This window comes from Lynx canadensis, chromosome E1, assembly GCF_007474595.2.
Source record: "Lynx canadensis isolate LIC74 chromosome E1, mLynCan4.pri.v2, whole genome shotgun sequence".
NCBI classification, from domain to species: Eukaryota; Metazoa; Chordata; class Mammalia; order Carnivora; family Felidae; genus Lynx; species Lynx canadensis.
The window spans coordinates 18,454,789-18,481,833 of NC_044316.2; the positions used below are offsets into that span (position 1 = coordinate 18,454,789).

General features: G+C 52.9%; 1 protein-coding gene across 5 annotated transcripts in view; it reads right to left on the reverse strand.

Annotated features, from left to right (window-relative positions):
- The window catches only part of KSR1 (kinase suppressor of ras 1), a 162,556-nt gene that overhangs the window by 65,605 nt on the left and 69,906 nt on the right, over window positions 1–27,045 (reverse strand). For all 5 annotated transcript variants that reach the window (XM_030294745.1, XM_030294746.1, XM_030294747.1 and 2 more), the window contains exon 2: window positions 10,346–10,486. In XM_030294745.1, the coding sequence (XP_030150605.1) occupies window positions 10,346–10,486 (141 nt within the window). The remainder of the gene's footprint in view (window positions 1–10,345; window positions 10,487–27,045) is intronic.

Here is a 27,045-nt window from a genome sequence, read left to right on the forward strand (position 1 = left end):
GGACCTCAGCGGGCCCTCGGCAGCCTCCAGTCACCTCCCCCAAGAGACCCCTGCAATTCAACCCTCACTAGCCCACACGAGAAAGCTCCTGAGACGCCTCGGCCCAACAGACCACAACTCTTTGGATGATCTGATCGGAATTCATTCATTCAACAAGGACACCTTCGGCATGCCAGGCAGCAGGGACAGAACAGTGAACAAAAGAGCCAGATTTCTGCCCACGTGGCATCTGCAGTCTAATTGCAATCCAAAGGATCAAGGAGATGGGCTCCCATTCAAAGATGTGAACCAGTACGGGGCTACCAGAACAGTCCTGCTCTAATCTTTTCAGATTTCTAGAAACCAGGGGCAACTTCACACTTGAAGCTTAAAAGAGGGCACCATGGCTCAGAGTCAGAAAATAAATCACGTCATCAATTGGAGAGACGGATGTATGCAAGTTCAGTGAGGACGGGAACTCAAGTGCAGCACCTACTACAGGCCCTGGAACACAGCAGGAGCTAAATGCACACCAAACGAGTGCATGGCTGGGTGGAGACAAAAAAAACACAAGGCCGCCCTGCCCTCAGCTCTGTATCATGCCCCATCTCAGCCCTTCTGCCCTTGGGGCCCATCAGTCTGCTTCCATGGTGGTTATCTGTAGACTGTTTATCTATAACAGACTGGTTATCTATAGACCACCCTATACGCCCCCAGGGAAGACTGTATTTTGTTCATCAATTAGTCCCCAGCAGTAATTAATATGGGTAAGTGATCAAAGGATGTAGAATGAATGGATATTAAGGAAAGAGGGAAGGAGGGGAGGAAGAAAAGGAGGAGGGATAGAGGGAGGGAGGAAGAGGGAGAAGGAGAGAAAGAGAAAGAGATCAATTCAATTATACAAACTACATACAGTAACCCCAGGCTGGGCTATTCTAGATAAGAAACTGAGTCAAGGAGGGAAGACCTGTGTGACACCGCCAGGTCACTCAACTTCTCTGAATCTCAGTTTGCTCAGCTATGAGAGGGGGGATCGAGGTGCCTCCCCCTCCCCCCCACCCCAGGTGTAAGGATTACACAGGACGGTACAAACACAAAATGCTGCCTCCCTTCACATCCCAACTCTAGCTCTTGGCTAGGTGACACCGGCACGCCAGCCCACCACCCGGGGCCTCTGTCTCCCCATCCCACTGAGCGGTACTGAGACCTTAAATCCTCCGGAGCAAGACCTCTGGGGGCCGCCGGGGCCCACAGGCTGGTGCAGATCCCTCCACGCGGCCTGATGAGGGTGTGTGCTGCCTTCAGAGGAGGCTCCCAGCTGCCAAAGAGCAAGGCTATTGGAACAGTGGGGCCTCTGGCTCCCCCAGGGAGAGGGTGGGGATGACGGGAAGAGGGAACAGGAGGAGAGGCCGGGCAGAAGGGCAGGAGGACTCACAAGGATTAAAGCTGAACCCAGGAGCCAAATACCAGCTCACTTTTCTGGTTTAATCTTCCACAGCCTCCTGCTTCTTACAGCCCACCCGCCGGAGCCCACACGGAGCTATGGCCAACTCCCCCCCAGTGGGAAACCAAGATGGCGGCAGGCGGCAGGTAGCCTTCTTCCCCATCCCCAAGAGAAGGCCTGACCGAACTTAAATTTTTTTTTTTAAGTTTATTTATTTATTCTGAGAGAGACAGCACGAGTGGGGGGAGGGACAGAGAGAGAGAGAGAGAGAGAGAGAGAGAGAGACACACACACACACACACACACAATCTCAAGCAAGCTCTGTATTGACAATGCAGCCTAACGCAGGGCTCGAAACCACGGACCATGAGGTCATGACCCGAGCCGAAATCAAGACTCAGGCGCTTAACCAACCGACCGAGCCACGCAGGCATCCCGAGAAGGCCGGACTTAAACACAGGAACGCGAGGGTAGTAGAGGAAAGAGAAATTTGCCCAGTGGGGGCCAGAACAAAAACCCCTTACCGAACTCGCCTCCATCTTCGCTTCAGAAAGCGCCACCAGCAAGGGCTCACTCCGGGGACCCTGTGGCCCGGGACTCCGGGCCTGCGGTCTTGGCCTCTGCAGCACCCACCGCTCAGGGCTGGGACTGATCCCAGCCAGCGCTCGCCACTTCCTTTAACAACTTCCAACGGGGAAATTGCTGCAGAAAAAAAATGGCTCCACGCCAGCAGGCTCTGAAATCATTTCCCCCCAGCTGCAGCCAGAACATGGAGCTGAGATTTTTAACCTGTGGAAGTTTTGGGGGTGAGGGTGGAAATAGAGTGTGGGACTGCAGGTGGCTGGGGAGGAGGAGGGGCCCCCACCTCTGAACCCACCCACATGCTGGTCCCCAGGGCCCTGCCTCCACGCGGCGCCCCGAATTCCCACACCAGCACGGACTCACCTTTCACTGTCCTCAGGGTGAACCCAGCCTTCTCACTGGCAGGGGTTTTAATTCTAATGTCCTCTCTCTCCCTCTCTCTCTCACACACACACTGCAATGATCTCTAGATAAGACCCCAACCCCTACTCGCCACCTGCCAAGACCTCCATGAGCCAACCATTTCCTCACGAGTCTCCTCCCAGGCCAAGCTCTTTGCAAACACTTTCTGCGAGTCTGCACCAGCTCTCTCAGACCTCAGGGTCTCTGCAGGTACTGTTCCCTCCATCTTGCCCTTCCAGCCAGCCTAGGTCCCGGCTCTCAGGGAAGCCCTCGCTGGTGCTGGTCCTTCTCCGAGTTTGCCCGCTTGCCCCCACAGACCCCAGGCTGCCTTCTGTCAGGACTCTAGGTGCCCGCTCTCGGCAAGTGTCACGCAGCCTGTGAGCTCCTGGGGCCGAAGGGAGTGTCTCCAGCATCTCAGCTGTGAGCACAAGGTCCCGCCAGAGACGGCTCCAGACCTGCAGGCCCAGTACAGCAAGGGCCATTCGTCTCCTTACATTATTAAAAGTCATCACGATAAAATAAAATTTTAATTTTGGTTTCTTAGTTGCCCTAACCATATTTCGAGTGGTCCATGGCCACATGTAGTTGGCGGCTACCACGGTGGATAGGGCAGCACAGAATGCTTCTATCATCACAGAAAGCTCTATTGGGACAGCGTCGCTCTAAAGGAAGCTCTGATGGTTTGGGTCAGCATTCGAAAGTGTCTCCCGAGCTGTCCATCCCCGACATCCGTGGTGCAAGAGTTAGAATCAAAGGCCATGCATGTCAGAAGCACCCACAGCAGGCTCTGGCGCTCGGACTCGGGAAGGGAAGGAAGAGAGCCGAACCCCTCCATCCACCCCAGAAACCGGGAAGTGCAGCCACCACCGAGGCCACTGCCACATCCGTCCCCTCTCTTCGTCCACTATTTCCTGGGAGGGTCAAGATACGCAGAGAACTCAGAAGCCAAAGCGACAAGTGCCACCAGCCAAAGGCCATGCCCAGAGGCCTCGGGGAACAGCTCTGCGAGCACCGGAAGTTCAGCAAAGGAAACAGCCAGACTTCATGGTTTAGATCTCTTCTCCAAAAAAACCCAACAAAACATAAAAAGGACACAGAGAGAGGAGGACCGTGTTATAAAGTCTTCGTCTCCAGCCTCCATCCTGTGAAGAAGGCTTTCGTGCATTCCTCAGTCACTCCCTCTCCCAGCAAATACTTGCCAAGGGTTTCCACAGGCTTGCGAATGGGTACACGGGCCCTTCTGGGCACAAGCTGATGCCTTCTGTGTGTGCCTCTCTGTGCGTAGATGGGCACCCCTCAGTTGTTGCTAAGATAGCTTGAAGATATCTTATCTCTTAACTAGTCTAGTGTTAGAGAGGAATGAGATGATTTGTACGACTCACACAGAGATGAGATTAAGACTAAAAAAAATACTGTAGGAGCCCATTTTAGCAACCGTAAAAAATAAAAAGGAAACAAATTTGTATGTAAATGGGAACAATGTGCTACCCTGGACTGGATCCTAGAACTGGAAGGAGACACTAGTGGAAAGACGGGTGAAAAATCCAAAGAGAGCCTGGCATTCAGTTAGCAGTAACGTACCAACGTCGTTTTCTCAGTTTTGACAAATGTACCGTGGTAACGTAGGATGTTAATGATGGGGCAGACTGGGTGAGGGCCACAGACAGAAACTCTGTGCAACCTCTACAAATCTAGAACTATTCCCAAATAAAACGCTTATTTAAGAAAATAAGCTGGCACAAACGCAGACCCTCGGATCAATGGAACAGAATAGAGAACCCAGAAATGGGCCCACAAACGTATGGCCAGCTACTCTTTGACAAAGCAGGAAAGAATATCCAGTGGAATAAAGACGGTCTCTTCAGCAAGCGGAGACAGCCTCCTTCCCACTCAGCAGGGTCTGGGGTTGCTAATGGAAACAGCCCTTCTTTCTACCCTTCAGAAAACTCTGGCCTGGGCCTAAGAACCAATCGGAGATGTGAAGGGAAGAAACAGAACAATCGAGAAAAGGGGTCTGGAGAGCTTGGGGAAGACATACGGAAACCCAGCCAATGGTTCCTTGGGATTCTTAAAACCCATGTGGAGAGCTGCCGGCCAGGCACTCTGGGGCAGCCTGGCCCACCCTCCTCTTGCTCCCCATGCGCTCAGGCCCCACTTCCTCCACCCCCTCCTGGTGAGGATGCCCAGGAGTGGCCTTTGGGACCAGCAGCGGGGCGGGGGGGGGGGGGCTGACACTGGGGGCGGGCCCAGCTTCAGTCCCCTGCGCTGCCCTTCTTGGGCCTTGAGCTGACGCCCACTGCCTCTTGATTCAGAAAACCACCTCCAGGGGCCCCTGGGTGGCACAGGCGGTAAGCGGCCGGCTCTTGATTTCAGCTCAGGTCATGATGTCATGGTTCTGGGAGATCAAGCCCTGCATTGGGCTCCATGCTAGCAACACGGAGTCTGCTTGGGATGCTCTCTCTCCCTCTTTCCCCGCCCCTCCCCCGCTAGCTCTCTTGCTCTTTTTCTCTCTCAAAAACAAATAAATAAACATTAAAAAAGAAAAGAAAAGAAACCTGCCTCTCATGAGCCCCTGCTCCTAGCCTTTCATTCACTCCCCCCTTCTCTTCACTCCCCGTATGGCTATCTCGTGCTACCTGTGTGCAAACCTCCAGCCGTCTCTTTGGGTCTGGCTCTCACTCGGGAATAACAGCAGCTGAGGAGGAAAGGTGAGGAAACTGCCTGAATTTTCCCTCTTCCACCCCGGCGAACACCACAGTGCCTCTTAGCACTTGCCCTTCGCACCTGGTTCGGCGAGCAAGAGGCACATCGCTCACGGCGCAGGCCTGTAACCAGACTAGAGGCCTCGCAGCGAAGGGCTGGTCCGGCTTTTGGAGGCACAACCCCTTAGTGAGTGAAGGGTGCTGGTGTGGTCAGAAGGGCAGTGCCAAAGAGGGCCAAGGACGCCCTGGGGCACTGGCCTGTCCCGGCCTTCCTGAGGGCACCGACTTTCCAGGGCTCCTCCCAGAGGCTGACTCATGGGTAGTTGTGCAGAGCTGGGAAGGTGGATCTTTGGGGCTGTGAGATCCCAAAGTGGCTTCCCCTGCAGAGCATGAAAAGCCCGACCCTGGAGTAACCTGTGTCACCACCCACTCAGCACCAAACCCTCGACTCCCGGGACATCCACCACGTAACGATGAGATCCACCCTTCCTCCCTCTCGATTGTCACATCAGGCCCAACACTCGGTGGGGGTTGTCCTGGAGCTTGTATTCCAGTGGGAGACAGCAGACATCCTGTACAACAAATAAGTTAGGGCCACCCCAGAAAGCGGTCAGCGTCCTTGAGGAAAATCAGCCAAGATGCACTGGTATAGAATAAAGGGTAGGAGTGATCTTTCGCTCAGATTATCAGGGAAGACTGCTCAGGGGAGGTGGCAGTGGTCCTGATGCCACAGTGATGTCCACAGGATGAGGCAAGGAGAGAGAGCACTCCAGGGAGAGAAAGAGCGAGTGCAAAGGTCAGACCAGAGGGAGCAAACAGGAGGGTGAGGGTGAGAGGAGGTCGGAGAGGCCGAAGCATGTGAGGAACCTGCCGTTTATTTGGCCAGAGAGGATGATGGCCTAGACCGTGCCGCTGGTGGTGGGGATGGAGAGAGGAGGACGTGTCTGCAGATCTCGAAGCAGGGCGCACAGGGCTCGCTCAGGGCTTGCCCACGTGAGGGCGGCAAGGGAGGACTCAGGGATGTGAGTCCTGGGGCTTGAGTAACTGGGTGGATAAGGCCACCATTCTCTGAGCTGGGCAGCGTGGGAAGAAAACGTGTCTATGTAACCAGATGGGGGAGAACGAGAGCTCAGCCCGAAACATGCTGGTTTCTGAGCCGCCTCATGATCTCCAAGTCACGGGAGAGGTCACTGGGCAGCCGGAGACACTCTTGCTCTCTCACCCTGGCCCCTCCATCCCCACGGAGCTCTCCGTTCCGTTCTGACTCTACCCCAGTCCCCCAGGCCAGGTAGCATCCTGGTACCCAAACCACACCTGGCTCTTGGGCTCTCCCGCCTGCCTGAGCGATCCCTACATACAAAGGAGCCGGTTCTGAGGCGTCTGGGTGGCTCGGTCGGTTAAGTGTCTAACTTCGGCTCAGCTCATGATCTCGAGGTCTGTGAGTTCGAGCCCCGCGTCGGGCTCTGTGCTGACGGCTCAGAGCCTGGAGCCTGTTTCGGATTCTGTGTCTCCCTCTCTCTGACCCTCCCCCGTTCATGCTCTGTCTCTCTGTCTCAAAAATAAATAAACATTAAAAAAAAAAAATTAAAAGAAAACAAATGAGCCGGCTCCCCGTTTACCACCAGTTCTGATGCATCGCTCACGACCCTGTGATTCAAACATCACCCAACTCGGTATCTGTCTGCCACGCCTCCGGGCTGGGCTGGAAGACGCTGTCCTGGCTGCCACCACAGGGTTCTCCGGGGGCCTACGCCCCTGCAGCCAGCCTCCATGGTACTGGCTTCTGCCCCCGGCACGCCTGGCTCCTCTCTCAGACAGACAGACACGGGTGCACCAGGGCGTCCAGTGCACTTCAGAACTGTGCAGATCTGAGGAAAATGCCTTGAGGAGCTAAGCCATCTGCCAGAGGTGGCTCAGGCCCTAGAAAGGCAGTCAGGAGGCACAGGTTGGAACCAGTAGGCCCAGGTCTGAACCTCAGGAGTGTCCCTGTTACCAGCTCTGGATCGTCACAGGGCCCCTCAGCCTCCCTGAACCGTGGTCCTTGTCTGTGAAGTAGGGGTGACACCGGGGAGACGCTGGGCAAGTCACTGCCTCTGTGGGGGGGCCTGGCACCCGCCACCACAAGCTACAGACACGGGTGTGAGGAGAAGCCGCTTTCTACCTCCGAGACCGGGGAAGGGGAGGGGTAGAGGTTTGGGGCGGGCTGGGGGACGGGGGCGACTACTCAACTCTTCCTCGTTCCCAAGTCCAGGATTTTAAACACGTCGCCACAGACAGACATTACATGTTCAGATCTCCTTCCTACGTGGCAGGAAGCCGTTACACAGGTGGGTGGGCACAGAGACGTCGCTCGTTACACACATGTGCGTGCGCAGGCGTTAATAACACTACTCACAGACGAGCTTCCCTAACCTTCACACAGCCAGCTCCTTCCCGCCAGCTTCGTAACCGCTGGTGTGTGCCACAAATAGGAGAGTCGCCGGGGCCAGACCAAGCCAGGAGCATGTGACGTGCTGAGAGCACCCCGTGGGCCCCCCATTCACCCTCACCCCTCCCTTTCCCCCGCCATGGCAGGAAACTTTTATGTTCATATCACTGCCTATCCAGGCCTCTCCCCCAGGGAAAGTTCCTAAGTCTACAAATAGGTGCATAAATCCTATTAACCACTAAATTATATGGAAGAGCCGATGACTGGAATGAACCACTGCCTGATAAATTGCATCACATACACTCAAACATTATGCAGCTATGTTAAAAAGGGAGGGGGGTTACTAAGTACAAACCTATGAAGAAAACAGGCTGCTTAGCATATCAAAGGAGAAGAGCAAAACAGAGAACCGTTTATGCAGTATGATTTAAACCAGAGCTGCCCAACAGAAATATAATGCAAGCCACATACTTAAATTTTAATTTTTGAATTGCCACATTTAAATTTTTTTTTTCTCAACGTTTTTTATTTATTTTTGGGACAGAAAGAGACAGAGCATGAACGGGGGAGGGGCAGAGAGAGAGGGAGACACAGAATCGGAAACAGGCTCCAGGCTCTGAGCCATCAGCCCAGAGCCCAACGCGGGGCTCGAACTCACGGACCGCGAGATCGTGACCTGGCTGAAGTCGGACGCTCAACCGACTTCGCCACCCAGGCGCCCTGCCACATTTAAAAAAGTGAACATATATGAAATTCATTTCTAAAAAATAATTTTTTTTTTAATGTTATTTACTTTTGAGAGAGACAGAGACAGAATGCATGCGGGTTAGGGGCAGAGAGAGAGGGAGACACAGAATCCAAAGCAGACTCCAGGCTCTGAGCTATCAGCACAGAGCCTGACGCGGGGCTCGACCTCACGTGAGATAATGACCTGAGCGGAAGTCGGACGCTTAACCAACTGAGCCACCCAGGTGCCCCTCATTTTTTTTTTTTTTTTAAAGTAGACTTCACACCAGGTGCTGAGCCTAATGCGGGGCTTGAACTCACGAACCTGAGGTAAGAGTCCGACGCTTAACGGACCAAGCCACCCAGGTGCCCCTGAAGTTCATTTTACTTATTTTTAACGTTTATTTATTTTTGGGACAGAGAGAGACAGAGCATGAACGGGGAAGGGGCAGAGAGAGAGGGAGACACAGAGTCGGAAACAGGCTCCAGGCTCTGAGCCATCAGCCCAGAGCCCGACGCGGGGCTCGAACTCACGGACCGCGAGATCGTGACCTGGCTGAAGTCGGACGCTCAACCGACTGCGCCACCCAGGCGCCCCTACTTATTTTTAAAAAAAAATTTTTTTTACACTTATTTATTTTTTGAGAGACATAGAGAGACAGAGCACAAGTTGGGGAGGGGCAAAGAGAGAAGGAGACACAGAATCTGAAGCAGGCTCCAGGCTCTGAGCTATCAGCACAGAGCCTAAAGTGGGGCTCGAACTCACAAACTGTGAGATCATGACCTGAGCCGAAGTCGGACGCTTAACCGACTGAGCCACCCAGGTGCCCCTGAAGTTCATTTTAATTAACATTTTATTTAGCTTAATAGATCCGAAATAGTGTCATCTCAATATATACTAAATACGAAAAGTTATTGATATTTTACTTTTTTTCTACAAGTCTTCAGAATTCAGCACTCCTTTGGATTTCTATCTTTAAAATTACAGCACACCTCAATATATGGATTTGCCATGTTCCAAGTAGATAATGGCCACATTGGCTAGTTACTACCTTACTAGAGAGCACAGGTCTAACCCATTAGAAATTTAAAAAAAAAATTGGGGGGGGGGCACCTGGGTGGCTCAGTCAGTTAAGCCTCTGGCTTTGGCTCAGGTCATGATCTCGCGGTCTGTGGGTTCGAGCCCCGCGTCGGGCTCTGTGCTGATGGCTCAGAGCCTGGAGCCTGTTTCCGATTCTGTGTCTCCCTCTCTCTGACCCTCCCCCATTCATGCTCTGTCTCTCTGTGTCTCAAAAATAAATAAACGTTAAAAAAAAAAAAAAGAATAAAAAAAAATAGCGAAAGTCAACTTCTTAATTTTAGAATCAAAGGGATTTAAAAGACCTGACTGGGTGAATCGCACCTGCCACACACTGATTTATTGATCCTCCACAAGAGCTGTCCTGTACCCCTACGACCTGGCATAGGGTATACTCTTCATGCTCACCTGCTAATTAGTTGGTTGGTGGGTGGGTGGGTGGGTGGGGAGGTTGGAGGGAAGGGAAGAGGGCAGCAAGGAGGGAAAACAGTACCGTACAGCAGATATGAGAGAACACTAAACTCAGACCCTTGTTTCCAAACTCCCAAGCTATCACTTACTGGCTGTACGACTTAAAGCGAGTTACGTAACCACCCTGTGCTTTAATTTCCTCAAATATAAAAAGGCAGCAACGACAGTAATTCCTTCACGGGGTTTTGCGAGAATTAAGGGAGATTATCCAGACAAAGTATTTAACACGGTGCCTGTCACGCAGCCAATGTTTCCAGACATGTTGGCTGTTGTCCTTATGGTGAATCAAGGAACGATCCCTGGGGTCAGGCTGTGTAGCTCATACGGCAGTGGCACCCAGGACACATGCCAGAGCCACATTTACCCTGGGTCCCTCCCGCTCCTGCTGTCCTCCCAAGTCCCCTTTGTGAGAGGACAGAGCATGGCTTTTCAGTCACAGTCACGGCGGAGCCAGTCCCCGGGTTTGTGTGGGGTCCCTTCACTTGACAATCCCGCCCCTCACCCCCTGACCCGAGTTCCCGCAACCTGCTTACCTGCACCACCTCTGGCCTCACATTGAAGGTACACAGCCAGTCACTGAAGCGAGGGTAGCTGTTGAGTTCTGAGGTCCTCTCGCCAGGAGCCACACTCAGCTTGCATTGCTGCTGCTTGCAAATGTACCGAACCAGCTTCGCCTGTGGGGAGCCCAGGAAAGAAAAAGCCGGTTCATTCGGGGCTCATTCACGTGGCGGCCCCGTACACAGGAGCTCCGGCAGACACAGCAGTCGGCGGGATTCCCCAGCAGTGAAGGAGGACACGGGAAGGAGGAGGAGAGGAGAAGGGTCTGAGAAGGCCAGTGGGAAACCGGGACGACCACCCATCGGCCCCTCCTCACCCCAAAGCTGGCTGACACTGCCTCACCCTCGGGACTACGCTCCTCAGAGAGCGATGGGCAACACTGTTCAGAACAGAGAACGGGGTTAAAACAGAAGAAGGGCTTCCTGCCTGGGGAGGGCTGTGGGACTGGTTGGTAACTGAGGATAGAGAAGATATGGGGGTTTGGAGAGAACGAGGAGCCTTCCACTTAGGATGCTTCCAGCCTAGACTCGCACTGCGCGAGTTGAGATCCGGGGACTCGGGCGCACTTTAGCCCGGTGACCTTGGACAAGTTACTGAACCCCACCCCCAGAAAAAGCCTCCGTTTCCTCCTCCAGGAAACGGGATAATAACAGAACCTCCCTCTCGGGGAGGCTGAGAAGAAATGAGGCGCTCAGTGCGTGACACGCAAGCACACCCAGAGCAGGCCGTGCCTTTGGGGATGTGGCCTTACTGGCAAAGGTCCTTGACTCGGGTTCGCCAATGGGCAGAACGTGTGCAAATTTCAGATGCGTTTTCCAGGGGAAGAGGGTCCACGGTTTTCAAAAGCCTCTCAAAAGGCTAAAACTTCAATGAAGTAAGCTTAAATAAGGACAGCCTGGCTGAGGTCGGCCTGGAGCTCTCTCTGACAAACGCTGGGCTCCAACAGGCTAGCCCGCACGGTCCTGAGGAATGTAGAGGGGGGTGGGATGGGGGCCAGGAGCAGGTCACGGCCTGGGGCTGATTAAAAAAAGAAGGGCTAGCTGACTGGAACAGATGGAAATGACCTCACAGCCCCCAAGAAGAGGGACCAGGGAGCTGCCCGGTTCGGCTGAGATCCAGCGACCCAGGGACCCCATGAGGGCTGCCGTCAGGCTGACGAGACTCCAGCCGCCTCCTCTTGGTGACTTTCAAGCTTCCTGGAAGGCATGCATCACCTTCAAAGTCCTGTGCAGGTGCCTTGCCATTTGGGGCCACCTTCCAGTTCTACCTCTCTTCGAGGGTTTATGTTGTTAATTCACATTCCTTTCTTCCTCCTCTGTAAGTACCTCAGTGTATTTCTCTAAAGGGTACGCACTGTTTTTGTCAACACGGTCACTATACTAAGAAGTAATACTAATTAATGACAACATTTCAAATATCTAGAAAGGATCCTAAATTCCAAACAGGAGCTCTTGACCATTTTGGGACCACGGGCAGCTCTGGCCTTCTAGAGAGGTAGCCCTGGTCCCTTTCTAAGAATACAGCTTCAGACAAAGCACTTGGGATTATAAAGGAGATCAGTTAGATCTAAAGACATTTCTCAAAATATTATTTAGAATGGTGGTAGAGTACTAAAAGCCCTTCTTCATTAAAGCATCAAATGAAAGCTGCCAGTGGCTCTCACAACTATGATAGCTTTGAAGCTGCGACGTGTCAACTACTTTTTTAGATATGGCCACAACTGTAACGTGATATGCACACAGCTGTGCTTTTCGCCGGTGACAGAGTCGCACATATTTGCTAAGATGATTGGGTCTTGTTGCCTACATCCAAACTGAGTAACATATTAAATTTCAGTTAAGGTTAATGAAAATAAAGGCTCCATGTATTCCCCCTCCAAATTCGCGGACTCCCTGAATTCTATGCACAGACCCCAGGGTAAAGAATCCTTGTGGTCAGAGGGATGTGGGGCGTGAAATGAGACCCATAATGACAAGAAAACCATTCCTTCTCCATCAGCCTCTCTGAAATGTGTCCCCAGCAACTTGTTTGGCCCCAGGCTCACAATCTGCTAGACTCAAGGGCACTGCCCACCCCCCCCCCCCGCCCCGTGTGGCCCTGAGCACCGTGAAGTCCTGCTGTCTTCAGAGGGCTCCGCGGCCACCAGGCACAAGTGCTCGGGAGGGAACACTGACGCAGGACAAAAACAATGCCACTCGATTTACAGTTTCGATGTTGAGTGAAACCTACAGAGAGGCAAACCCCTGGCCCCTCTGTGCCACGTGCCCCTCAGGTACCCAAAGCAGACACTGTTAATCGAACATTCTCTGCAGAGGCCGGCAACCCCAACAAGAAACACATTTGCTGTCCTATTATGGAGCCTAAGTCCCCTGGGGAACATCTTCAGAGCACAGTTAACAAGAAGGTATGAGTGCCCCTTTCATCCTGCAGGGTTCAGTAGAGGCACCCATGTGCCCAGCCTCACCCCACAACGATCTATCCCTCCCAGTGTGACCAGAGGCCGATTCCAAAATCAGGGCCCTCTATGTTCCTTCCCAGGCTCATCTCCACTCCACTCCACTCCCTGCCCCCTGACCCTGTCCCGCAGGCACACACTCACCTAGGAGGTATTCCTCAAATACTTCTTGTGCTTTCCTACCCCCGGGCCTTTGCTCAAACTGCCTGCAGTGGCTAATTGCGCCTCCCTCCTCCAGCACCACGGGGCTGGGCAGACTTCCCAGGCCTAGTTACAAATCCTGTCTCCCCGTCTACACCTCTTACAGCAGGCTGGGCAGACTTCCCAGGCCTAGTTACAATCCTGTCTCCCCGTCTGCACCTCTTACAGCAGCCCCTGATCACGGCAGCTTCATGTTCGAGCTTTGGCCCCAGTTGCCCCCGACACAGGTGAGTTCCCAGGGCAGCAGACACAGCACAGGCTTCGGGGTTGAACTGAAATCTGGATTCAAATGCAGGTTTGCCGTTTTAACAGTTATGTGACCTTGGGGAAGTTTGTTCATTTTGCTGAGTTTTGGTTCTCTCATCTATACAGTAGGCATGACGTTATCTAGCCCACGGTCTGTTGGGGGGATTGAACGATAGTACGGAAACCCCCCCAAGGCTACGTAAGTCCCCCTATTATTACATGTCAGGGCAGGGACTGTGTCCACCTCATTCATGACTGTCCCCACACACCTATTACTGCACCTGGCACATAACATGTGCTCAAACGGCCTGAAAAAGGAAGGTGGGAAGGAAACCCACAGGCCTCATCCCCACGTTAGGGCTCTTCTTACAGCCGCTTCTTCCGTCCATCCAAGCTGCTCTCCAACCACAGCTTCGAAGAGCTGACCGAAGAGAGGGCCAGACATCAAGTTAACTGTACAGAGTCAAAACCATTCTTTTCCACATGAACCAAAACGGTCGGGCCACAGGCGCTCAGAGCAGCAGCAAGGAGGGCCATCCACCACTGGCATTGGAAACTGAGGACCAGACCCCTGGGAGCCAGTTAAGAACACGTCCACCCTACATACGACTTTGGCCATCCCAGGTCAACTTCAAGACTGGCCAACCTGGCCTCAGCAATGAGCCAGGGGCTTTCTCGACCTCAGCCCCCAACATATCCGGCCCCTTTCAGCCTCGAGGAGCTCTGCCCAAAAGGCTCTTCCCCGTGACCCCTGAGCCACAACTCAGCTTAGATACCCTGCCCAACCCCTTCAGCCCTGTTCCTTAGCCCGCTGTCCGTCTCCCCCACCAGATCTCACATCCAAGTTCTAATTCTAACATTTTACTTGTCTGCTTCCTTTTTGAGGCTGTACACTCCATAAGGTCAGGTGCCTGGTCTGTGTTCTGGGTCCCCACCGGGAACCGGCATCGCTCCTGGGACGCACAGTTTGCTACTGTAAAACCTTTGCTGGATGAACGGACGAATGAACACGCAATCCCTCCTAGAGCCCTGACAGGCACACGTTTACCAGAGCGACAGTAAAAATACCAACCGCCTAAGTGTTAGCTCAGGAGCTTGAGAGTCTCAAAAACCAAGGCAAATTCCCAGAAGAGGAATGAGCAGCTTTTCTTAAAGGCTGCGAGAGATCCCCACTAGACAGCACAAAGCAGGGCCGTGGGTAGGGCGGTGCAGAACTTGAAGTGACTCCTCACTGCACCCCGTTAACAACCCATATGCCTGGCCAGCTGCGGGCAAGGAAAGGGGGAGACACGCAGTGCGTCGTGACCTGTTTGTGGGCAGGTCTGGTGTCCTGGAGGCTTCTAGCCCCCCAGAGCTTGCAAAGAAACAGCATCTGTGGGGCTTGGCTTCTGCTGAAGTAGCAAAGCTAGCCTCATTCACAAAGGATGGAGGTCCCCGGCCTGCAGCAGCCTCCCTCCATCTGAGCAAAACAAGCCTGCTCTCACTTTTTGGAAGGCTGGTCACAGTCACAGAAGCACCCAAAGGGCTACTTTCCCAGACAAACCACAGCGGGGCCTGCCAGCCCGGCCCTGGGGGCCTACAAGGGTACTGTTCATAGGGAGTATCATTTTTTCTCAACCACAAAACCACGAGACATAAATTTTCCGGAATAGAAAAAGCACCTGGGGTTTCAGCAAAGGGACCGACAGCAGGAGGGAAAGAGTCATTGGCTCTCTGGCCACCAGGGAGGGCCCTGGGCTGGAACTGAAGTCTCAAGCCCCGCCCCCAATATTCTTTTGCTTCGCTGCATGTGTGCCCCACCCCTGTCCTGACACTCAGCCTGCCTTACAGAAAGTGCAGAAGACCTTCAAGGGAGCCGCAAACAGCTGGCAGGGAGTACCAGACACGAGGCACACAGCAGGCACTAAGTGTCCTAGGCCGAAAGATCTAGGCCCTGGTCCCGGCCCTCACATTCAGATCAAGGATCTTGGGGAAAGTCCCCCTTAGCTTGGCTCCAATCTCACCACCTATAAAAAGGGTCTCGTGTCATGGAAGTTGGGGCCAGAGGAGTCACCGTATACAAAATGGCCTGGAATGAGGGGAAAAAGAAAAACAAAAATGACAGGTCTTCATCTTACTACATTACTCTTGGTTACTCCAACCATATCCAAGAGGCAGCACTCTGGCTCCAGACAGATGGACCTGGCCCCTAACCCCCTCGCCACCACTCTCCCTCTGCGAGTGGATGCAGATTTAGCCTGTCAGACTCAGTTTCCCTGGCTGTAAAACGGGGTTGATCTACCTCAAAAGGCTTCTGTGAAGATTTACATGAGAGAACATGGATGTAAGATGTTCAGCAAAGTGCCTGGGATGAGGAAAACGTGTGCGCAGGGAGCAGTGACCTCACCTAGCCAAGCCTTCAGGTGCTCTTACAGCCTCCCTGGGCAACAGGGCAGAGGTGGGTGAGATCGTACCCATTTCAGAGATGGGGTAAAGATGACCCTGAAGGCTGGCATTGGTTGTCCTCAGGGCAATGTTGGTGGAACCCACAGATTAGGTCCATTTCTCTTTTTGTATACATTTTTTTTTAATGTTTATTTTTGAGACAGAGGGCATAAGCTTGAGCACAGAAAGGGCAGAGAGAGAGGATCCGAAGCAGGCTCTGCTCTGACAGCAGAGGGCCTGACACGGGGCTCAAACTCACGAACCGTGAGATCACGCTCTGAACCGAAGTCAGACGCTCAACTGACTGAGCCACCCAAGCGCCCTCAGGCATGAGGGCCAAGACCCTGCTTACACACTGTGAGCAGGAGCCCTCCTGCTCACATAGCCCCTGGCAACACCAGAGGGCACGGAGGGAGTGGAGTGGCATCCACTCCAGATCACCTCCTGCAGCTCTAGCGGGACTCCAAAGCAGGCCTCCCCGGTGGAGGCTGCCCTGGGCACGGCTCCCATGGAGGGGAGGCTGATCACATATCCCTGAAGAGCACACACCTGTCGAGCTCCCAAAGCACGTGCCACCGAGAGAAAGAAGCTTCCACAGGGGCAGGAAGCAGCTCCCAGAATGGCAAGGGGCCCAGGAACCCGAGAGGCCTCTCATGTCTGCTCTGCTCAAAGCCTGTCCAAACCTCCCTCCGTGTAGGTGTCCACGGCTCCCAAATCCACCCTTCAGAGAGCATCACAGCTGTCACGGGCGACCCACGGACCCAGTCATCTGGGACACGTGCTCCCCTGCGGCCACACTACCAACATCCATCGGAGGCGGCCGCGGTGGGGGGCAGCGGTCACGGCCGTGCCTCCAGAAGAAAGAGAGGGCGACACTGGCTGGAATGGTCGTCCCAGCAGTGACCTCTCGGAGGCTTCCCCAGGGCAGTGGGACAGGGCCAGCCATTGGGCCTGACTGGCGGGCGGTGCGGTGGTAATGACCCGGGAAACATTCCAGTGGGGATCACACGTGTGCCCACGCCTGCCGTGTACCACCGCCACCTGTTCCAGCTGGCCGGGGGCCACGCCTCCCATTGTCAACTGTTCCATCACCGGGAGAGGGAAGCACAGGCTTAGCAGTCACCCAGACCTGAAGTTCCACCCCCTGGTATGCCTCACTTACCAGAGGTGCGGCCATCGTTAGTTTACTTCATCTCAGTGTCCCTGCCTGTAAAGTGGAGAAAGTGACACACGCCCCCTAGCACCGCTGAAAATTTACTGTGGGATTCACGGACGCAAAGCGCGGAGTCCGATGTCCAAAATACAGGAAGCATTCACTAAACAGGATGCTCTCGGTATTAGCCCTGCTCAGCCTGCAAGCATGGCCTTGAGGAAGAGTGTGAAGACTGTTGGCCAGTGCCACCTGGATTATACGTTATGCAGGCTTTTACACCTTTGCGGAAAACACGCAAATCAACTGGCTTTGCAAAAAAAAGTCGGCCACATCCTAACACCGCAGGGCCCGGGATGGGGAGGTCCCCATTTGGTGACCCCCAAGTCTGTGATCCAGGCTATGCAAGTGGCCAGATGCCAAGACATCTGTAACCCTAACTCTGACTCAGACATTGGCTGCTCAAGCAGATAGATGCTTGCCCTTCCCAGTATCCCGGGTCTTCATGTCTCAAGCAGGGCAGGTGGTTTGGTCTATGGGAGAGATATGACAGAGGCTGAAATATAAATGGACAAATGAACCCCACGCAAAGACAGAGATGGACACCAGATTCCTGAGAACAACACGCTCTCTCAATTATGCATATCATGTCAGTATTCAATTATCAGACCTAGTAGTTATAACGTCTTTTCTACTTATGTAGCGACTTATCACTTTCTCTCCCTTTTCACGGATTCTCAATGAAAATCCCAGGAGGAAGGAACTGCAGTAGACCCCTGGAGTGCACAGGAGTGATGTCCCAACCTTCACATAACCCCAAAGCTGGCAGCGTCCCCATGCATATCATTCTCCCCACAAAACACAGTCGAGCTTAAATGAAAACACCACGGACCTTTCTGGACTCTTGGTGGGAGGTACTATGCGTGCAACATCAAGTCAAGAGAGAGAGAGTGTGTTGAGATGCAGACTCTGTTTGGCCTGCTGGGATCGCTCGCTAGCTAAAGGATGTCCGCTCACCCTGCAGGATGTCCGCTCACCCTGCAGACAGCATCGTGCAATTCTAAGCCCAGCCTCAGCACGATGGTAAGGATGGCTCCTCACTGAGGGTCACTCACAAAGAGTCAAACCACATATGCCAAACCCATGGACTTAAAGATGTGTTTTATGATTCCTGTCTTACAAATGAGGAAACAGGGGCACTGAGAGCTTTCTAACTTTCCCGAATCACGTAATTAAGGAAGGTGTTCAGACCTTGACCCAATGCTGTTTCTTACCATATCCTCTCCCAAAATAATGGGTCCTGCTACCCACCCACTTAGCTCATCAAGCGGTCCTAACCAGCACAAGCAAGATGCCAGTGGGTAGGTAACTCTCTCGTGGTCAGAAGCCCCAAATCCGGCAATGCCCAGATTGTTGCAGACGGTGAATCCTCTGAATAAAAGCCATAGACTTTCCCACTCTCCAAATGTGTCCAGTCACCCAAGTGGGCCACCGCTTCTGATCGAGATTTGCAAAACCTATCATCTGGGCTACACCCGATCCCTGGCTCCAAACCAGCTCTGAATTCATTACAACTAGCCACCACCCGCCTACTACCTGGAGCCACCCCTGTCAAGGAAGTCCTAGCATGCTTTGCAGAGTGAAGTGAGGCACTTGGATGGCCACTCCCTCCCACCTCCACCCCCTTCCCCGGGCTCACTCAGTCCTCCAGCCAGCAGACTCCCTCCTCCGAGGTGGGCAACACTGTACTTTAAGATGACACGGACAGCAGTCTTTGCTAATGCCAAGCCCCTGCCTATCCCATCCCAAACTTCAGGGAGTTATGAAAGCTCTTGAGACTTACTCCGGCCTTCCCTAGACGGTTCCTGACACTGTGGCTCCTTCCCAGGTACCTCCAGCCCTGCCCAGGCCTTAACGCTGTTCCTCTTACTTTTCCTACCCCTTCCCCACGGCTAGAGAACACTTCTGGGGACTTCCTGCCAGCCCAAGCCAGCTAAGCTGTCTGCTCTGGCTGCCATGGCCAACGTATTGCAAAATGATTTCTGAGAACATAAGAAGGCCTCTGAAGGTCGTGACGCAGCTGACGGCTCTTCACAGAGTCACGGGCCGACCACAGCACTCTGCTCCAAGAATACCAGAGGCAGCAGCCCTTGGCCCCCAGCACTGCTGAGCCTCCCAGAGCCCTCAAGGGGACCCAGAGGCTCCAGGGGACCAGGTCGGGGCTGTTCTTGGCGAGCAAGGGGCAGAGAAAGCAAGAGTGCCAAGCAAGTGGGGCAAGGAGAAGAGAAAGTGACCTCAATCCCCAAGCCGGTCATTTTGCAATCAGTCATCCTTCGCCCAGCTCTGTCCCGCGACGGTGCTCTCCTGGGGAAGCTGCCAGCCGTGTGCATTTGTGCGGAGACAATCTCCCCGCCAAGCCTCCCACTAGCAACCCCGTCCTGACGTCAAACTCAGAGTCGGGGAACTTCAAATACAAACAAACAAGTCTGCCCCAGACCACAAGTGGAGCCATTCCCAAGGAGGCCAGGGGTGACAGGGCCACAGCTGGGAACTCAGGGCTTTCTGCCCTTCCTGGACTCCCCTGGAGATATGGACTCCGAGGTCTCACAACAGGCTGCAGATGTGAGTCTCAAGGCCAGGCTGAGACAAACTGGGATCCATCCATCTTTGGCCTCCATGATGGGTGTGAATGCCCACCTGGGGCCCAGCACAGCAGTGGTGACCCCGTCCAGAAGCACAGGTCCCCATTAGATAACATCACCTGTTGTAACTGCCCCGGAGCTAAGTATGAGCAGGCAGGGTAAGGAGAGACTGAGGTGATTTAGAAACACTTACAAAGCTTCCTGGGAAAGACGGAGCTGGAGCCGGGGCCAGGATGGATGGCCACGGGCTGGAGTTTTCTCGCCAACCCCCGCTCTCCCATCTCAGGCTCCACTGTGGTCATGAGACTTGATGGGAAAGATTTTCAAGAGTAAGGCATTTATTTCCCTGACCTAAATATCTTAAGATAGCTTCCACCTGAGAAGCCACGGGTGAGTCAAAGAAATGTGCTCTTCAGAAAGCAATCTTTAGCTTGAAAAGCTGGTGAATAAATGATCCCGGGGCCACGTTTCCAGTTTCACTTTGTGCCTCAATTCAAAACTATAAACCGGCCCCACCCTCCCCACCCCAGTACTCTGTGTGTTTTTTAGAACCAGAAGTCCCAGGGGGAGTGGGATGGCAGCGGGATGAACTGGACTAAAGCATGAGAAATCAAGATACCTGCTTCACCTCCTAACTGCCCTGGGCCTCAGGTGATTGCCAGATTCCTAACTGACGCAGCCTTGGTCTCAGTTCTAACACACCCCATAGGCCTGTCTGAAGTTCACCAGGCCCACAGAGGCTGGCTTAGCCCGTAACCCCTCAAGTACAAGAGGTAATCCCAGAGAAGTCCGGACACTGCAGGCTGCAGCGGACCTGGGTGCAAATTACTAAACGGGGTGGGGGGGGGGGTGGCGCTAGAAAGAAAGGCAGAGGGCATATCTAATGCAAAGGTGGAGTCCTGCCAATGGGACCACACCCTTAACTATCCCTGAAGACCTGGTCCCCTGGAAGCTTCTAGAAGGGATGGGGGTAGGGTAGGCACTTCAAATTCTGATCTGAAAGCACCTGCCATGTGTAGATTGTGCCGGATGCTGGGGATATACTGTTTGCCTAGCAACTCGGGTCACCACAGAAAAGGATAAAGCGTTATGCAGGGGGCAAGGGTCAAGAGCAGGTGAGTGGCTCAGGTACCAGAGATGACCTAATGTGATGGCAAACTCCCCCAAAGTGATAACAGCCATCGCATCAGGCGTCGCTCCTTACTTACCCAATGTCCATTCCTGATTTGCTCCTCACTCACAGACCGATTTTGTCTTGTCACAGTGCCCAGTGATGAACCGGTCAGAGTCAGCGGTGCTCTACCCTGACTTCGTATCACAGGAACATGAGCCCCGGCCTAGATTCCCATGGGATGGGGTCCCAGCATGGCTGTCGTGATGAGCCCGTCCCCACTTCTGGCCTCCGTTGTAGCTATGTGTGACATGTGGCACTTCTGGTCCATGAGACAGGAAGACCCGTCTGCCGAACCTGCTGGGAAGTGTTTTCTTTCCTTACAGGTCGGGCGGGCTCTGGGGCTGTCCCCCGCCTCCTTCCTGCTTTCAAGACCTCAAGTGCCAAGAGTCGTCCGGAGAATCAGACACACCGGCACTGTTGAGCTGCAGCAACACGTAAGCCAGCTGACTGCAAACTTCTCACTGTAGGAGGAGCCTAACAGCCTATTTGTTGAAGTCACATTCTCTGTCACTTGCAAAGGAAAGCTGTCCTTTTGGCTGACACTTTTTTTTAAGTTTTATTTATTTTTGAGAGAGAGAGAGAGAGTGTGTGTGTGTGTGTGTGCGCGCGCGCACACACAAGGTGGGGGGGGGGGGGGCAGAGGATCCCAGGTGAGCTCTGCCCTGACAGCAGTGAGCCCAATGTGGGACTCAAACTCACGAACCACGAGATCCTGACCTGAGCCGAAAGTCAGATGCTCAACGGACTGAGCCCCCAGGTGCCCCTCTGCTAACACTTTTTAAGCCCATACTATTTCAAACCTCCTTCTAAACCTTCTAAGGCTAATGTTTCTAAGCCTAAGGCTTCCTGTTGGCTTCCAGAAAACCTACAAAAGGGAAAAGTATCCCTTCATCCTTCTTGGGACCACGTGGTGTCCAAAAACATTCCTTCAAAAGTCCTTTCAAATTTCAAAGGGCAGCTATGTTTTCACGAAGACCAGTTTGTCAATGTTTTTCTTTTTTGGTTTGTGCTTTTCATTTCCTAAAAAATTTTTGCCAAACCCACATTCACAAAGATGTACTCGTGTGCTCTATAAGTTTTGCAGTTTAATCTTTTTTGTTTAGGTGAGTCTATGAGCTACAGAATTTGAAGTAATTTTTGTATTCCAAGACTGTTTTTTTGTTTTTTTTTTAAATTTTTTTTTTCAACGTTTATTTATTTTTTTTTGGGACAGAGAGAGACAGAGCATGAACGGGGGAGGGGCAGAGAGAGAGGGAGACACAGAATCGGAAACAGGCTCCAGGCTCTGAGCCATCAGCCCAGAGCCTGACGCGGGGCTCGAACTCACGGACTGCGAGATCGTGACCTGGCTGAAGTCGGACGCTTAACCGACTGCGCCACCCAGGCGCCCCTCCAAGACTGTTTTTAAGTTGGATATTTTAAAACTGGATCTTCCTTTGTGACCGGCACTGTGCTATGCACATTTTGTGTACTATCCCGTCCAACAGCCACAAGAAACCTCTGATTGGTGCTATAATAGGGCCTTCTTGGATCCTCCAACCAGGACAGCTGATGCCACATGGAGCATGTCAGCTCTGCCACAACATAGGTTTATGTACTTGCTGTGGGATCCCAAGGGGACTGGGTCTAACAATGGGGTGAGGTGCTAAGATCCTTGGGAAGGCATCAGCAAGCTGGGGTGGGCCATGCGGTATGGCACACAGACACAGGGCAAGGGGCTGAACCTGCACTTCAGGTGGGGGGCACAGCATGAGCAAAAGACCAGAGTAATGACAGAGCCTTTAAAAAAATAAAAAATAAAGACACAGCAAATAGCCAAAGAGTACAGAGGAGGGGGAAAAACAGGAGACCAAAGTCAGCCCACTCATGCAGGTCCAGGAAGGTTCCGGAAGGTTCCAGAAGGCCACACTAAAACATGTGCATGCAATCTCACAGGCATGGAGAGGGAAGCAAAGGAAAAAAACGTGATCAGATTTGCATTTTTGAACGATCATCATTCTGGAAACCATGTGGAGGACAGATTGAAGTAGGTGTGGAGAAACCAGAGAGACAGGAGAATCAATTAAAAAGCCACCGCAATTCAGCAAATGACGAGAACAAAAGGTAATTTAGTTAGTGGCAATGTGGGTGTAAGGGAAGGAGCAGATTCTAGAGAGGTTTTATTAGCATTTTTACTATAAAGAGAAGACTTCCCTGTTTGTCCAGGGAATTTCTGGCACGCCAACACCCTGGAATGCAGGAAGCTGAAGGGCTGAGTTTCTCCAGCAAAAAAGCTAACAGAGCAGAGAGCCCATGTGTCTGATTTACTGGGACTTGGCGCTTCACATGGGGGAGGGGGCCTGCTACCTGTTGGCAAAGCCACCTGTCCACGGGCAGCTCCCAGCCCAGGTATCTCCCCACCCCTGAGCGCTACCCCTTCCCCTCGTCCTGGGCAGAGGAGAACCCTGTACCTGCTGAGAGCAAAAGCCACTCCTCCAACAGTTCCATCTCCAACGTCCCTGCAGCCGGAGAGGGGGGTCAGACAGACAGAGGCTACACAGGGGCGGCATTTGCCCAGGGGGGCCAGACCTAAGAGAAGCTTTCTCCAGCCAGCCTAGGGCTACTGGTTCTGTCTGGCCCTCCCCAACCCATACGTGCAGGAAACATGCTACCTTATTAAGGGCAGTGGGTCCAGCTGGTCATGGAGATTAGCACCAGATAGATCCAAGTTCAAATCTCACCCCCACCCCCTGGGTGGCTCAGTCGGTTGAGCCTCTGATTTCGGCTCAGGTCATGATCTCACAGTTCGTGGGTTCAAGTCCCACATCAGGCTCTGTGCTGACAGCTCAGAGCCTGGGGCCACTTCAGATTCTGTGTCTCCCTTGCTCTCTGCCCCTCTCCCGCTAGCGTGCTCCCTCTCTCCCTCTCTCTCTGAAAAGTGAATACACATTAAAAACTAATAATAAAAAAATCTCACCCCCATGCTAAGCTAAGGGACCATGGGCAATTGACAGAATGTCTCTGAGCCTTTATTTCCTCTTTTGTAAAGGATGTGGGGAGGGGGGGCTCAAAAGGTGGCTGTGAGGACAAAAATGATATAACACCTGCCCAGCAGCTGGACTGCCATAAGTGCCCAGCACATATCTGTCCCCATCTACCTTCTCTGCGGCCTCATTCGTGGGAAAGCCTGGGATCTGACAGCTGACGGGCAGACTGGGATCGGAGGTTGGGAGGAAGCCTCAAAAGGCAAGTGTCTCAATGCAGGTGTCGATGATTGATCTGTTGACACATGTGTAGTCTCCCCGAGGGAAAAGGGAGCACCGAGCGACAGAAACAAACAGCTCAGAGTGCGAGGTATTCTCCTCCAACCGCAACCCGGGAGGGGACAGCATGATTTTCAGTCAGTAGATTAAAACCAAGCACTCCTAAACCATGGAGTCTCACTAGGGCCACTGCAGAGGAAGGTGTAAAATATATGTATATATATGGGGTTTTAGATGGAAATGCAGTGGGGCTGATGTGACGTCAGCTCTGGGAGACAAGGAGCAGTGGAAGACCACCCTCTCTAACGACTGGCCAAAGACCACCGGATTTCTCCGCCGAGCCCTGTGTGCCACAGCTGACAGGGCGCCAAGTAGGCTCACATCCTCCACAAGACCACTAGCAGAGAGCGAGAACGGGCTCAGATAACAGAAAGCCACTGACGAACCAGCCCAGGAATGCCAGCCAGCGGCAGTATGGTGAGGGATGGCCGGGCGCTCGGGCTTAAAGCCTAACAGACCCGAGTTCCAATCCCAGCCCTACCCGCTGTCCAGTTGACTTAACATGAGCAGCTGAAGTGAACCTTTGTACGCCTCCATTTTCTTTTCTTTTTTTTTAAATTCTTTTTAATGTTTATTTATTTTTGAGACAGAGAGAGACAGAGCATGAATGGGGGAGGGTCAGAGAGAGGGAGACACAGAATCTAAGCAGACTCCAGGCTCTGAGCTGTCAGCACAGAGCCCAACGCGGGGCTCGAACTCACGGACTGTGAGATCATGACCTGAGCCGAAGTCAGATGCTTAATCAACTAAGCCACCCAGGTGCCCCTGTACGCCTCCATTTTCTTGTCTCTAACATGGGGTAATAACAGTACTGCCTTCACAGGAGGGAAATATAAAGTGCTTGGCTCTAGGCCTGGAAGACTGTTAACACTCATCACCAGCCACCTTTATAATAAAAATTCGAGTTCCGTGTTATCGTTGAAAGCAGCTAAACTGACATGTTTATTGCTTTAAGATTCTTAGACATGTTCCTGGGGCGCCTGGGGTGGCTCGGCGTCTGGCTCTTGACTTTGGCTCAGGTCATGATCTCACGGTTTGCTTGGGATCCTGTCTCTCCCTCTCTCTCTGCCCCTCCTCCGTCTGCTCTCTCTTGTCTCTGTCTCAAAACAAATTAAAATAAACTTTAAAAAAAGATTCCTTAAACATGTTCCTAAATGACTCCATTTACATGGCAAATCCCAAGCTACTCCCACGTGTTCCTTGAAAGGGGGCAAATGAAGACAAGGCCAGGTGAGGCAAGAGCACGCCAAAGGGCAGGGCCTTCCTGACCCTCTCTTTATTTCCAGGAAGTCAAGAGCAGGTCAACAACCGTACTACGTGAACCCCTGCGAGGGGACGGAGCAGAAGAGGGAGGCAAACCAGGACCACTATTAAGATGCACACAACTGGGGGCACCCGGCTGGCTCAGTCGGTAGAGCAGGAGGCTCTTGATCTCGGGGTCGTGAGTTTGAGCCCCTCACTGCAGGTAGAGATTACTTAAAAAAATTAAAAAATAAACTTTTTTTTTTTTTTTTTTTTAAAGACGCACACAACTTGAGGAAGCAAGGCAAGGAGAGCAGGGGAGGGGCGGGCAGAGCAACCACCGGGGCCTGGCACACAGGCTGTTAACGGGCGCTATTCTTTGACACAGCTTAAAGACACGTGCTCGAGCACACCTGCCACCCTGGATGAGCTCCAGCTGGGCAGAGAGGACCCATTTCCAAACAAACAGAGCAGGTGGCCTGCCAACCTCCCAGGAAATCAACTGACCGCAACTTATTGCAGAAATTAGGTAAATCACACCAACACGACGTTTAACATGCGCCAGACACCCTTTAAGTGCTTCGTATATATTGTCACTTACTCCTCAGAACAAACCTGTGAGGCAGGCCCTAACACCAACCCCATGTCACAGAGGGGTAACTGAGGCCAAGGAGCAGTCCCAAGTCACATAGCTAGTAAATGGCAGAGTGAAAATCTGAACCCAGGCAGTTTACCTGCTGAGTCCATGCTCTAAGCACAGGCTCTATGACATCCTTGATTGACTGACGTGTTTGGGGCACCTACTGGAAGTCAGGCCAGCGCGGAACATCTTTGTATGAGGATCCTCATTTATAAACAAGGACTCAGAGAACCCAGAGTCTTGGGTTGAGAGCCAACTTAAACCCCGGAGGACCTAATGCCCCACCGCTGCCCCTCCTGACTCAACGCACTGGGTTTCATCTTATCCTAGGCCGCCCTACACCAAGCTCTACCCACTGTGCTCTACCGGCATTGGCATAGGTAGGCACATCACTTGTGCTGCGCCCAGACCCAGGTGAGACTCTGCCACCTGGCCAGTAGGAGGCCAGAACTTTCTAGAAGGCCTAGAGGACCAGCGGAACCTGGAAGAAAATCTCCCAGCCTTAACCCCCTTCCTCCACACACAGTCCTTCCCTCCTCAGTGGCCTACTCCTTCCTACCTGTCCACAGAGAGACACAGAGCAAGACCCTACTGCTGGGTTTCTGACTGCAAGAGCTGTGCATATTTAGCCGTCTGACGTAATAGCTCGAGGTAGAGAGATGCACCCAGGCTCTTGCATCAGACCCGATTTCACTCACACACAGACCTCAGGGCAAGCAGTGAGCCCTGTGGGCAGAGCTGGCCACACCTCAGCCCCACTCTGCCGTGCAAGACGGCACCTGCCTCACATCCCCAAGGAGTCCGGTTCTCTGAAAGTCCCTTTCCCGGTGACCCAAATACTTGAATTCACCCTCCAGATGCAGAGAAAATTCCAGACAAACCCGGATCTCCTGCCTGCCAGTCTTTGCAGTCACCCCTGGCCGAGGACCGTGCCAACCAGGAGGAGCTGTTGGCAGGATTCGACCCTTCTTGAGATCTCTGAAATATCTTTAAACCACAAAATCCTACAGTGTTCTAAAATTAGAAGAGCCTTTAAGGTCACTTCACATATGTAATGAACGAGGAAACGAAGGCCCAGGGCAGGACAGAGACCTAGTCATACAGAAAGTCAAAAGGCAGTGCCAGGACAGACTTCCCGGTCTCCTGGGTCCCGTCCAGCGCTCTTCCCTCATTGCTGGATGGCCGAAGGCCTGGGTTCA